At 35.1% G+C, this 15101-nt stretch overlaps 2 protein-coding genes across 2 annotated transcripts in view; both read right to left on the bottom strand.

Annotated features, from left to right (window-relative positions):
* The window catches only part of LOC128166412 (succinyl-CoA:3-ketoacid coenzyme A transferase 1, mitochondrial-like), a 68390-nt gene that overhangs the window by 1825 nt on the left and 51464 nt on the right, over nt 1-15101 (bottom strand). The window contains exons 6-13 of the mRNA XM_052831564.1: nt 4990-5096; nt 3453-3621; nt 2809-2923; nt 2570-2664; nt 2042-2163; nt 1533-1608; nt 294-383; nt 130-210 (exon numbers count right to left, since the gene is read on the bottom strand). Of these exons, the coding sequence (XP_052687524.1) occupies nt 130-210; nt 294-383; nt 1533-1608; nt 2042-2163; nt 2570-2664; nt 2809-2923; nt 3453-3621; nt 4990-5096 (855 nt within the window). The remainder of the gene's footprint in view (nt 1-129; nt 211-293; nt 384-1532; nt 1609-2041; nt 2164-2569; nt 2665-2808; nt 2924-3452; nt 3622-4989; nt 5097-15101) is intronic.
* Nucleotides 9298-11071, bottom strand: LOC128166414 (syntaxin-like). Its single transcript, XM_052831566.1, has one exon. The coding sequence runs from the start codon at nt 10318-10320 to the stop codon at nt 9382-9384; it is 939 nt and encodes a 312-aa protein (XP_052687526.1). The 5' UTR covers nt 10321-11071; the 3' UTR covers nt 9298-9381.

Below are 15101 nucleotides of genomic sequence, written 5' to 3'. Positions count from 1 at the left end.
AGGGAAGTCAATATAAGATGAATACATTTTGGTATGCTTGTTCTGTGACATCCAATGAAAGTATTTGTACCATAACTATCGGTACTTTTACAACCTTTAGTTACTGTTTAACCAGATCTGTAATCTTACTTTGTCAGTGATGATCATGTCAACACAGTTCTTGCCAGTCAATGGCAGATTACAATTGTCCACAATCTTGCTATTTCCTTTCTGTAAGAAACACAAAATGTAATAAATCACACAAGGTTTATTCTGATACACGCAGCAATCGTCCGGGGAGAAGCTAGTCTGACCTTGTCCTGGTGCTCCATGGTTACGATGACCTTGGTTTTGTGACTGGACACGAGATCCATAGCTCCACCCATCCCCTTCACCAGACGACCCTGAAATCAAGGTCATACAACACATTAAATAAAACACACTTCCTCATCCAATCAGCAGTCTCTATTTATTCTATCATAATTAAGTGATGCTCTTAATTATTAAGAATTTTATGTGTCCACAGTGATGTCAGATTTTCTACTGACAGGTAATGAAAATGAGGGGTCAAGATTAAAGAGACAGTACAGCTGAAAACACATGTGTGAATAACTTCAGATTTACCTATTGTATAGTTAGGAAATAAGAAATAACATTTATTAGAATAGTTGAAATACATGAAAATCCCTTTCACATACTTAATTAACGTAATTATGAGCTTCCGGAAATTCAAGGGTCGTACAAACCTGAATAATCTATATCGTTTATTTGTACCACGTGGACTTTGATTGACAGTAATTGACACGTGCTGAAAACTACAAGATCTTCGTCCCACTACGGTCATCATGAAAAACGAGGTTAAAGCGATTCTCTAAATGAAACTCATCCTTACTTACTCGATAATTTATAAATGGTTTACAAATTTAGGTTCATTTTAAAATGAATAGACATAAATATGTCAAAAAACCCCTCAAGGGGCCTCATTTGTAAAAATAAATTTAGGTTGTAGCAACTCAAACGATAAACACGAAAAATACATGTGGTTATTTTAAAAACTTTCAACAGTTATTACCTATGAGAAGTAGTAAAGACATATTTTTATCAACAAACCTGTCCAGGAGATTCTTCGCGAGCCCTGCATGTGTTTTGTTTACAGTAAATACGCATGCGTAATAGTATAGAAGGCTGAACCCCGAACACGTTGCGGTGTATTTATGTGATAGGTTATACGTAATTATTAATTTTAATGAAATAATTAGATTTATTGCATGACGAACTTTGTAATTTTCTGAAAGTTTATACATTCATGAGTAGTACAAAAATACCGAACCCGATCGGAAAATTTTTTCAAGTCGGTTTTTTGATAAGATGCATATGCGCAGTACTGTCTCTTTAAAGTAAGTTGAATGAAATTAAGTAAAATTTTGGTGATTGAAAAAGGGTGAAGTGAGCATAGTAATTACTATTACTTAATTACGGTACTAAAATCATTTAAGGTTTGCAAGCATTTAGAAATAAATGTTAATAATGATTTCAACATTTTTTTGATGTACCGGAATCATCCAGTTGGCCAGGTCTCCATAGCGTGAAACTTGTAATGCACCAAGAATGGTGAGATTTATGTGGCCTCTGGAATGGAAAGGGATAAAGTTTTACACAACAAAGTTTTGAACAAATTCACACAAACTTATCAACTATCTTATTAAATCTTCATGTGGATGTACCTTCATAGCATTGAACATGAGGCATAAATTTATACTACCACATGCACCCTCGCATCGTGGTTTATGATATAAGCATACAAGAACACACATATACACAGATCATGGTATATGAGTAAGTTTACATGACCAAACGTACCATCAAATTATGGTGTAAGCACAGGCGCCCAACGTTAAAAATTTTTTCTTAATAATAAAATTATCCCCACTGCAATAATTATATTAATTATACATGTAGGAATTATTATTATAGTACAGGGGATAATTCTATTATTAAGAGAAAAATCTTTAATGTTGGGCACCTGTGGGTGAATGATATTGAACAAGTTGAGTACACATACCCTCGGATCATGGCAAAGGAATCGTCGCTGGAGAAGAAAGAGCTTCCCGGGATGTTGGTAACGGTTTGTTTCCCAGCATTGATCAAATCGGGGTCCACCTCGTTGGGCAGTGGGTAGGGGCCCTGTCAACAGAAGATAGCTGTACTGGTATAGTTTCTCAAACAGACATTTATCAATTCTAAATACTGGGAAATCATTTGAATTTGTAGGGGCCAATTTTCATGGATTGCCAGTGTCTTGCAGGTTTGTGGTCACATATTTCTTGGATTCACTTTTAAGAATTAAAAAGATTTCATAATTTGTTGAAGATTGAAATTTCTGTGGTACTCATAAAATTAATGATAATTGAGCCACAATGAATTTTTATGGTTTTACAGCATATCTGAACTTCTGATGAGCATCTTGAAAATCTTATAGGCCATGCTTTTAAATATTCTTACTACCATTTCATTAATGTAACACTACTGAATTTACAATGTTAAGTGTTATAGAATTGGATTTTATCTATGAGAGAAATGAAGAACCTACGAGTCCCATGATTCCGTTCTCACTCTGTAAATGGACGGTCATTCCCGGAGGTATGTAGTTACTGGCTAACATCGGCATCCCAATACCAAGATTGGCTGAAATTTAATGTAATATATACCTGTAGCTATAATATCTATAAACTGTAGATGTGCAAAAAACCTGTAAAATGTCGATGAATTGTAACTTTTGTAAGACTACAATCAGACAATCACTGAAGATACCACAGATTGACAAAATACCATAGATTCCGTCGTGGAACTCCAGCGCGGCTCGTTTGATGATTCTGTTCCTCATTTCAGCGGCGGCATCGTTCGCCTCCGGGTCACTCTGACCTTCCGTTCTTGTTGTCATCCTCTGTAAGGGAGATCACTCAATGAGAAATCCGTCTCATCACTGTGTGTGCATAACATTTTGAATTCATGGTGATTCAATTATCCAAGTACATGTACTAGTATTAGTACATGCATATCAAAATTAATGTCAAGCAGAAGTATCTCAGCAATTATCGAACATACATGATAAGAGAGTATTGCATGTCCAGTTTAACTAATTTTCGCATTCGAAATCATAGAGTCCTTTTATGGATTTAATAACTTATATTGAAATAAATATCATTAACATTATATATACTTACTAGTATTTCTAGTATTTTCTTATATATTACAAAACATTTTTCAGTCGTCGTCTCAAAAGAAAGACAACTCTTTATAAATTGAATATATATATTTGAATTCATGTATTTTCCCCCATAATTATGAGGTTTTTTTGGTTTTAACATAACAAAGAAAACAAGCACAACGCATGAAAGAACTTGTATACTGAACCCTATGACCCCTATACTGGCCTACATTACCTATTTCATACATCAGCCCATGTGACCTACCTCAATCCTCTTCTCGTAGCTGGGTCCCTTGATGACCCTCTGGACGTAGACGTGAGGTACATGGATGTCCTCCGGGGGGATTTCCCCAACCTCCACAATCTCCTCCACCTCAGCGATTGTGATGCGGCCCGCCTTACACATCGGAGGGTTGAAGTTACGGGCAGTCTTCCTGCAAACATTGTTCTAAAGATTTTTCGACTGTCTTTGGCTTCATTTCATCATTTATGATAATATCTCATTCAAAAGAGATGTATTATGAATTGAGTTACTCATCCGACTTCAGATGATATTTTATTTCCAGAAAATAGGGTATTGAATCTGTTCATCTATCAGAACTTAAAAGTACAACTGATGATTTATCTGATAATTTTCCTCAGTAAATTGATATTTTACCTTCAGAAGAATGTAAATTTAGTTAAACTTTGATATCTCGAACACTGATAACTCAAATACCTGGTACAATGGATATGTCAAAGTAATTTGTACCTCCCAACCACTTATTTTTAAGTATTCTTCCCTCAATATCTTGAATACTTGGATATCTTGAAGTTTTTAATATGAGATAACAAAGTTCGACTGTAATTTACCTGAAGGGGAGATTAATGATCCAACTGAAGGAAATCTTGAAAATTTTTTATGAAAGTGAGGTTGCTTCTTTATGTAAAGGAAGATTATAATATTACAGAAAGGAATAGAGTTTATTTATCTGAAGGAGAAGTTAACAATTGAGATGAAGGAGAGGTTAACAGTTAGGATAAGGGAGAGATTAACAGTTAGGATGAAGGATGGATTAACAGTTAGGATGAAGGAGAGATTAACAGTTAGGATGAAGGAGAGATTAACAGTTAGGATGAAGGAGAGGTTAACAGTTAGGATGAAGGAGAGTATAACAGTAAGGATGAAGGAGGGTTTAACAGTTAGGATAAAGGAGAAGTTTACAGTTATGATGAAGGAGAAGTTAACAATTATTATCAAGGAGGGTTTAATAGTTATGATTAAGGAGAGATTAACAGTTAGGATAGGGAGAGATTAACAGTTAGAATGAAGGAGAGTTTAACAGTTAGGATGAAGGAGAGTTTAACAATTAGGATAAGTGAGAGGTTAACAGTTAGGATGAAGGAGAGTTTAACAGTTAGGATAAGGGAGAAGTTAACAGTTAGGATGAAGAGGGTTTAACAGTTAGGATGAAGGAGGGTTTAACAGTTAGGATGGGATGAAGGAGGGTTTAACAGTTAGGATGAAGGAGGGTTTAACAGTTAGGATGGGATGAAGGAGGGTTTAACAGTTAGGATAAGTGAGAGATAAGGGAGAGGTTAACAGTTAGGATGAAGGAGAGTTTAACAGTGTGTCCAAACCATTTGTATATGTACCGGTATCTTATATATATGCATACAATAAAATATGTTCAAATCAAATCAACAGTTAGGATAAGAGAGAGTTTAACAGTTAGGATAAGTGAGAGGTTAACAGTTAGGATAAGTGAGAGGTTAACAGCTATGATGAAGGAGAGTTTATCAGTTAGGAGGTGATGTTATACCTGAAGATGAGGTTGCCCAGTTTGTCTGCCTTGTAAGCTTTGACCAGGGCAAAGTCACCAGTGATTGCCTCCTCCATGATGTACTTAAAGCCGTTGAATTCTCTGACCTATAAAGTTAAACTGATCTTGCAGTAAATACAGTATTTATTTTGGTCATACATCTCATATAACAATGAGATATATCACAGCTTGAATTTTATCATTTTAGTCATTTTATTTGCCTTAATTTCTCTATTTTCAGTAGGCAAATGAAAGTCAGACGCAACCTATCTTCCAATATTTCCTTTTTTCCCTATCTCTGCAATATGGAGATTTCCACCACTTATTCCAAAATTATATTTTCATGTCATACAATTTTTTCTATTTGGATGTAAAGTTTCAATTGAAAATATATACCGTAGTAAAATTCAAAATATTCTAACTAAAAAATTAGCATGGAAATGCATCCTGAGTTTTGGGACATAAACAGGTTTTAATGCAAATAAGGAAGAAATAATCTATAAAGGGAAATTATCTAAAACTGAGGAATGTTGCATCTATCCTTAAAATGAAAATACCGTTACTTGAAATGGTAATTAAGATAAAATAGTGTGTTACTGCATATTTTAAGATGAGGCAAATCTTTAACTACCATATGTGAAATACGACAGAAATATATCACTGCAAAAAAAACCCTCTAACAGTATGTGTTAACTTTTCATCAACTCAAAACATCAATCAATATAAAATTGCAAAATTTTAACTAACCTGAGCTTATTATTACTGTTACTTTTTACCGGGTTTAAGGAAATGTTTGATGTTCTCGATAATAAAAGCATTTTCCTTTATAAAGAGCTTCCTTACACTCATGGTTTTTTTAAATTAAGTTATTTATTTATTTCACAAAAAACCTTATCCTTGTTTGTTTGTCTTTAAATTTATTTCCGTGATGCAGTAGCACTGGACAGCAGACACAGCCTATTTTTGTCCTCTCCCACTACTATATACTATGTACATGTATAAATCTTTCCTACATTTACTTCACTAGACAAAATTTTATCAAGGTCAAGAATGAATTGACGCTTTTTTCCCGTCTGACAGAAATATAATTTAGGCCACTGTTTTTCTTCAAATTTTGAAATCTAAACTAAGCACTTAACACGTAAAAGTTCAATTTGAACCAGAGATATGCAGTCAAGGGGCCTCTAGGACTTAGATGAAAATAAAACACTTGTTCACCGTAATTCAAAACCTGAGTTATGGATAGGACTGGGAAATTAGCTTAAGCAATACGAGCTGCAATTTTCATGCTGAATTTTTTTTTTTACGAAAATGTTATTTTCTACCAAAATGACAAAAATTATCATGGTTTTTAAAATTTCTGTTTGCCATATTTTTGTGGGAAAAGCCGCTGAGAAGCCTTAATTGGAACAAAATTGAATTATTGTCGTCCTGTACAAAAATTGATCTGCTATATCTGGCAAAAAATAATATTTTTTCAAGTCTTATACATCATTAAAGTTTAAGCTATATGCAGACTTATCATACCAGCAGGTTTGATGGGGAGGGGGTCTGGACCCCCCTGACCCACCCCCCTCCCCTAGATCTGCACATGTTTGTTTATTTTGAAGTTGAATGCATGATTACTTATATTTGTAAAATATTAAGTGGAAACAGACCATGTTTGTTCAGACGCAACAATAGTTTGCTTTGTTAAAATCATAAGTTTCTGATGACCTTTACTCGGTAACAGATTTGAGGTATTGATTAATCTGATTCAAATGAAGTTCACATCATTTGTAAACCATGAAAATGTAAATGTAAATTTCTGTTTCTGTGAGGTGTGCTTCATCATCATATGCTCTGGGCTTTGTTGCACACGTTGCATAACACTGAAAAATTACTAATTTTAAATAATAGCATATTTTGAATTGAATGTTTGATGTTTATTGTCATTACTTAGGGTTTATCTTTTTCTGTTCCATATCCCAACACTGTAAAAGAAATTACAGATACAGAGGATTGTCCTCCTTCTCGCCTAACTTCCATCATAATCATGGATGGTATAAATATAATGGTATATGGTGAATAGATTAATCAACCAGAGGACTATCGTTGTAGGAGCAGACAACTCTAGTATCATCACTTACGACAACTACTTCATTCCATGTCTTAGAAATGACAAGTCAGCAATTCAATTATTGCAATACACCAGAATAAAAACAACAATGTAAAAAACATAACCATGAACATATTACTAAATATGTGACACTAAGATGCATGTAGTGTAACCAACATCAGAATGTATGTAACATAACCAACACTAGGGTGCATGTAATATAATGTAACCAACACTAGGATCCATGTAGTGTAACCAACTCTGGGATGCATATAATGTAATGTAACCAACTCTGGGATGCATGTGATGTAATGTAACCAACAAAAAGTGCATTTAATGTAACCAACACTAGGGTGCATGTACTGTTACCAACACTAGGGTTGATGAATGTTACCAACACTAGGGTGAATGTAATATAACATAACCAACACCAGGGTCCATGTAATATAATGTAACCAACACTAGGGTCCATGTAGTGTAACCAACTATGGGATGCATAAAATGTAATGTAACTAACAAAAGGTGCAAGTAATGTTACCAACACTAGGGTGCATGTAATGTTACCAACACTAGGGTGCATGTAATATAATGTCACCAACACTAGGATGCATGTCATGTAACCAACACTAGGGTGCATGTCATTTAACCAACACCATGGTGCATGTAGTGTAACCAACACTAGGGTGCATATCATGTAACCAAACACTAGGGTGCATGTCATTTAACCAACACTAGGGTGCATGTCATGTAACCAACACTAGGGTGGATGTCATTTAACCAACACTAGGGTGGATATCATGTAACCAACACTAGGGTGCATGTCATGTAACCAACACTAGGGTGGATGTCGTGTAACCAACACTAGAATGCATGTAGTGTAACTAACACTAGGGTGCATGTCACATTACAAGTTTCCTAACCATGCAGACAATGGTTTCTCCTTTATCTTGTTTATTATACCAGTTGAACAGAACATCACAATGTTTCCATACAGTGACATATGGGGACAGAATCTGCACACAAAAATATCATAAATTGCTTTGTTAGCTCTAAGGTATCCCAGGAACAGCCCTGTAGCAGATTTACACTATTGATTAATCTGAATAAAATGCACCTCAGATCAATTTTAAAAGCAAAGAAGACCGTTGTTTTCTGTCGATATTACGTGTAACATCTGCAGATCTCAGGTACACGGTCCTTTATCAACACATGGTCTTAGCTTCATTTTTCAAAATAAAGAATAAGAATAAGAATATGTCTTACATATTACAATGCATTTTAAAAATAACACTTACTAAACTACAGAAACATAGTACTTAGTAGACAGTCATAAATTGAGATGATATATATCAGTACAGTTTGATTTTCTGATATATTTACATTTCTATACAAAAGATCATTCCATGTTGTATCTGCCAGGTCTGTCATGAATTGTTTAGTTACAAGATCCGAGGATCTGGTGTTGTTATAAACACTTACATTAACGTCTCATGAAAGAACTCAAGAACTTAATGAAATATAGCACCACTCTCATAATACGTAAATATAAAACTTTTGGCCTTTAAGCAATAGTTAATATACAGCCAGCAAGCAGTCTAAACAGCTCAGACATTGAGATAGTAGACAAACAGACAGACAGACACAGATGGGGAGACAAGCTGACAGACAGACAGGCAACCACAAGACTTATATTTATATACACTGTCTAAATGTCAACCTTTGGATCAGTTTACTGTGCCTTTGTTAACAAAAGTTTGTAAACGTGTACAATAGTACACACTCATTTCTGGGTAGCTTCCTGTTCACAGAACACTGGTTTATCCAGTCAGTTGTTAAGACACCCACAGCCTTCACTGACAGTCAGGACCCCGTGATATACACTGGAGACACACACAGACCCAAAGTTCCCCCGAGTGTTGACAGTCAGGACCCTGTGATACACACGGAGACACACACAGACCCAAAGTTCCCCCCGAGTGTTGACAGTCAGGACCCCATGATACACACGGAGACACACACAGACCCAAAGTTCCCCCCGAGTATTGACAGTCAGAACCCCATGATACACATGGAGACGTAAAGTTTTCCCCTAGTGTCCTCTGTGACTCATACACCCTTCTGATTTTATCACCTGTGAATCTTATGCCTTCAGGAAGTTTAGTGACAAGTTTAATTTGAAATAGTAAAAGAACAAGACTTATACCTGCATATAAATTAAGTGTGTTTTTATTATGACTTTCTTCAATGCACATGGTCCATGATGTATGAATGTTAGGAATCTCTGAATCAATGTTTTATCCTGAATCACTATTGTCAGTCATGGTTATGACAATGATGATGACAACAATGACAATAACGGTGATGAGGATGGAGAAACAGATGATCTTTTTCTTCCGTGCGGCACACTGACTCTTCTGGGCCTCCTCCAGTTGCTGATTTCCACTCTGAACCTCACTAACCGCCTGCTCTACGTGTTTCTCAATATTGTCTACCATTTTGCCCTGGTCTTGTACCATGCCATGCATCTCCTTGAACAACATGTTGACCTCGTGAATTTGGCTCTCAAGGTCGTTCAGTTCTCTCTCTCGGTCCTGGAGATCTTGAAGCTCTGAGATGGCTTTCTGGGATTCCTGAAAATATGGATCAATGAAAACGGCAGATGGGTTCTGAAAGTTCATGTCGAGGTGTACAGAGTTTGTGTTCACATCATATTGAGGGTCCCCCACGATTTGTCTCTGTTTGTTTAGCCTGGCCTTAGTTCTTTCCAAATAACTGGCTTGGCTGCTACGGAAGTCATTCATGGTTGTTCGCAGTTCATGTGAAAGTCTTTCTATCTGCAGGCTCTGGACCCTCTGTTCAGCGTTTGACATAATCAGTCCTTTTTTCTGGGACTTTTGGTCCGTGCCAGCAGACGACAACAGTTCTATGTCTTTTCTGATAGTGATGGAGCTGGACAGAATCTGCTCAGCCAAGTTCTCCATCTTCTGGAGGTCTGATTCTAACACTTTGGGGGCGCAGTACAAAGTGTTCTGCATTTTCTTGAGTTCGCTGACATCTGCTTTAAGCAGGGCCAGCTTTCCTTCCATTCCCTTCACTTTCTCCAGAAACCCAGGCAAAGACAGATCATCTTCTTCTTCTTTCTTTGATTTTTTCCCTTTCTTTCCTCGCATACTTTCCCTTTCATACTGATCCCTCTTGGCTTCAAACTCTAGTAACCTGTCCCGAACTGGCATTTTATCTCACAAGAATCCACACAACGAGACAACGTGTAATATATACTCCTCACTCAATGATCTTCTCTATCTTAATACAAGGACATTATATCAACATAATCCAAACAGAATTACAACTACACATGGTCTGATAGTCTCAATCCCTAGTTCACTATACTCCCAATACTCGTCGGCACTAGATTATAATATTTAATCACTATATCCAGGTAGCCTCAGTATCAACACTGCAACACAAACCACAGTTTCACTTTCAGTATGTAGACTGTTTTAGTTGATGGGAATTCCTCCCCTTACTTATTTTCTACCAGCCCAGAAAAAGTTTGTCATTGAATAAGACACACTACTTGAACCACTGAGCCGTGGTCTTGGGGCCCATAGAGGGTTCCAACTTGTGTCACATGAATGATAATCCACTGAATGACAAAGTGTTACACAATATTAATTATCTTCTTGATATTGCAATGGACACAAGTTTCCACCTCTGAAGACTTTAATTGGCCTGCTTAATCCAACTGCTTGCCTTATCTTGTTTACTGGTGTGTAAGCGCTCAGGTATAAAATCCTGTTGTGCATGCATGTATTAAATGGCCGATAAATAGTCCACATAGTTACTGTATGTAGAAGTATATATAGAAAGCTGTACGTGACACACTCACTGCATCAAAAGTCGACACAGTATGAGGAGCATAAATTCAGCACAATCACCCAGCCCCCATGGCGTGTGATACAGTGAAAAGGACTATAGCTATAAGCACAATGTTCTATTTATAGAAACAAGTCATACTGCAGCATTCAGGTACCAATGTCACTTACTAAATCAATAGATAAAAACTTAATACATTCTGTTGAAAAGATTATAAAACGTTAATGATTGTAATAAAATGTTAATTTTTTTTAAATTTAGAAAAAAATTATTGGAGTTGAAAATATCAAAATCAATTTATAAAAAATACCAAAAATCATTGATTTTTGTTGAAATTAATGGATAAAATTTTTTAAATAATTGATTTTAAGGAACACTGCTGTTTCACATCTAACATTAACATATGAACATGTACATTTCCTTGGGGCAGTTCATTATCTAAGGATAAGATCAGCTGTTATCCGGACAATCTTGTTTTAGCGGTATAAGGTACACTGGTTTATACAAGTTTATGCTATAACTACATTTTACTGTTCAGGAACTTAGCTGTATGTTTCAGTCGTAAGTTACTGTCGAGTACACTGCAATCATATCATAACAAAGTGACTATCATCAAATCAGGAACAAAAATATCTTCATGTTAACTCAAAGGTCGTATAAAGTAATTAACGATAGAATGAGTAAACAAAACAAATGACAACTAAATGTAAACCACTTCTGGCTATTGAAACACTGGGTTAAACAACTTTCTATAAGTTTGTGTGTTCTTCATTGACAAATGTGAGATCAAGATTCCTACAGCAGATGGAATGGAACTAAAATAATTTTATTACATCTTATTTCTTATAATCTGTAAAATATACTTTGCTCCTTTCTCTCAATTTTAATAAGAATAGAAAAAACAACAACATTTCTATAAAAAATACAAATTAAAAACTAGTAGGCTAATTGTTCGAGAACAATTAGAGGTCTTTCCACCTAATATTTTAATGAATTGCTAGATTGCTCTATAAGATTTACAAAACATTACTATACCTATGATATATGTTGTACTATAAAATGGGAAAACCACAAGGCCATTAATTGATAAATGGTTTTAAAAGAGATTTTTTATTTTTATTATTATCAAGCCATTTCTTTTAAAAATTCCATGTTGTATATATCGGTAAAGATTTATCTAATTACTTTTCTGAATTTTTTTCCACTTACTATGAACAAAACTGAGCCAAGTGAATATTCTTTACACAATCGTATAAACAGTAAAGCTAACAATAGAAGAGAGTGTTCTACAGGCTAGCTGTCTTTGTACAAAATGAATAACAAGTTCCACTTGAGTAGCCACAGGACTTGATGTGATACCTGGCTGACCCAATTGAATACCTTATTGCGCAATCCAGCAAGCTATTGAAACCCTTACTATAATTCTGTATTTCAAATGATATGAAAATTCATTAATTAAAAGACTTCTAAATGACGTTGACCTTTGACCTTTATGTCATTTTGTTTGGCCAAGGTAGACGCTTCTATTCCAAGTGGTCCGAAGTCTGTACGACAAATAATAAAAAAGTTGGAAATGATTTAATAGAAAATTAAAAACTTTCAGGGGGAATAACTACTAGAAGAGGGCCTCAGATCCTTTCGGTATGAATAGATTGAAGAACCCTCCAAGTATACTGAATACATTGGTAAAAGTTCCAAGTCTTTATCTCTTATAGTTTCAGAGGAGTAGCGATAACAAGCATTTCGTACAATAGGGGCTATAACTCTGTAATTATTCAAAGGTATGAGCCAAGGGGCTATATTTTAAAATGTCTTAAGATGTCCTACTACATCCATAAAAATGTTTTTCTCTACCACCCTAAACAAAAGAGATATAAAAACTCGTTAATTAACAGCTTCTCAAATGACCTTGACCTTTGACCTTTATGTCATTTTGTTCGGCCAAGGTAGACTCTTCCATCCCAAGTGGTCCGAAGTCTCTATGATAAATAATAAAAAAATTGGAAGTGATTTTATGGAAATTTAAATACTTTCAGGGGCAATAACTACTACAAGGGGGCCTCAAATCCTTTTGGTATGAATAGATTGAAGAACCATCTAAGTGTAATGAAGACATTGGTAAAAGTTCCAAATCCGTATCTCTTATGGTTTCAGAGGAGTAGCGATAACAAGCATTTTCTTCTCAAAGGGCAATAACTCTGTAAGTTCTGGGAGTTCTTTGACACAGGGTCAATTGGTACCATAACTTTTAATGAGCAATTACATAAAGTTTAAATTGTTTGGATAACTCTAATAATAAAAAAGTCACCCCGAGCTAAATAGAAAAAAAGAAGAAGAAGAAGAAGAAGAAAAAACATAAAGAAAACAAGAGGTCTTTCACCTGAAAGGTGGAAAGACCTAATAAGTATTCAACAAGCATAGAGTATAACAACGATATTTATATAAAGCATACTATGAATAGAGATGGGTGGTCATTCAGTCTATCTCATACTACATTCCCTTCCCTAAAAGTTAACAATGGGTACACCATGACCATTCATACAGACTGACCTACATGATAGGCATGTGGACGAGTGATACATGTATAAGGTTTATTTTGCTCTGACCCTGAGTCATGTAAAGATTGCAGGTGGTTTAAAATCTAGAATTAAATTGTATCCATGTCTTTCTTAGAAAGGAAAAACGTTTTGTGCATAGCAAATATTAACATGCTTTTATTTGAATTTGAAGGAGAGAGAAATGCGCCTTTTGTAAAAGACAAACACATTATTAACTACCTTTTTATAAATAGCCCAGGTCTTGATATATATTAAACAAACCATGCATCGGTATAATAATGTAATTTTAAGATGATTTCAGAAATCTTATCTTAATGCAGGGAAGACAACTTGATTACCAACCAAGAAGCTCGACTTTAAAAGAGATAAGGTTCAAATGCATTTCATTTCTGTGGAATATCATTGAACCTCTAAATTTCTATTTTATTGAAGTCAATTTACAGCTAGTCCTGTACTGTGTTAAATAAATAGGGAGAAGGGCACAAGTAATCAATCAATGTTGAATTACTTTGGTCACATAAAAGATGCCAGACTTTCTTTCCGATTTTTTTCCGTATGACTAGTACATGTACATGTACATGTAAATGCTTCTCCTTGATGTTTAACTGCCTTTTATCATTTTCAAAACATCAGCAAGATTTCATTAAATTGTGATACTGTGGTGGATGGTCGCTGACCACAACGACACTTACAGAGCCACCTGCCTACACCCACACCTGTGATGGGATCCACACCTTTGTGTGATATTCCGTTTACACCTGTCCAACAGGTAGGATAAGGCTACTTTAAAGGGAGGTAACATGTTTACTAGCTAAACCCTAATAAATGTTTTTTTTCTTTGTTTATCAGATGAAACTTGCACCATGCTATGTTTGAGAACATCTGGCTGAAGGTGGCATCTTTGAAGTATTTGTTTGCAATATTGATGACAACTTATTGTACGTGTGCTAAAATCCAGTCAAGACACATTTCGTCAAAATGTTATGTTAGAGTATAGATTCAATATAATCCCGTAAATGTGGTCCGTTGGAATTGTCGGTACAAAGTTGGACCTCGCGTTGTTGGAACATGTTCCCATGTCACAGCTCCTATATGGTATCTTGGAATCATGGTTTTTACCGACAAGATTTTTGATCAAAACTGTGACAGCAGTAAGTATTCACTAGATGCATAAGACATTCCAGTGCCAGAGGAACTTGATGACAGTGAAAATGAACAGTCTATACTGTGTGAGGAGGAGTGATTACTAGAAATTCATATCCTCTAATACAGATTTATGCATTTTCATAGTTTTTCAATGGATTTTATTGTTAAAGTTATTATCAATAACTCAATTCTGAATGTTGTTCATTTTTCCATGGCACATTATTGAAAAAAGTTTTCAATTTAAGAGGTTTTTTTCATAAGTTATTGTCGTTAAATTACATGTATTTTTTTAGACAGATTCATCAGTAATTTGTTAAAATATCTTTAATTATTTTTTACTCAATGTGGATTTTTCAATTAAATTCAAAAAATGAAATCATAATTATTTGAACAAGCTTATACAATGAATGTAAGTAGTGAACAACTTTAAAACA

The sequence above is a fragment of the Crassostrea angulata genome, chromosome 10, assembly GCF_025612915.1.
Source record: "Crassostrea angulata isolate pt1a10 chromosome 10, ASM2561291v2, whole genome shotgun sequence".
Taxonomy (NCBI): Eukaryota; Metazoa; Mollusca; class Bivalvia; order Ostreida; family Ostreidae; genus Magallana; species Magallana angulata.
The sequence above is the reverse complement of the archived record's forward strand: the minus strand, read 5'-3'. Positions and strand labels throughout refer to the sequence as shown.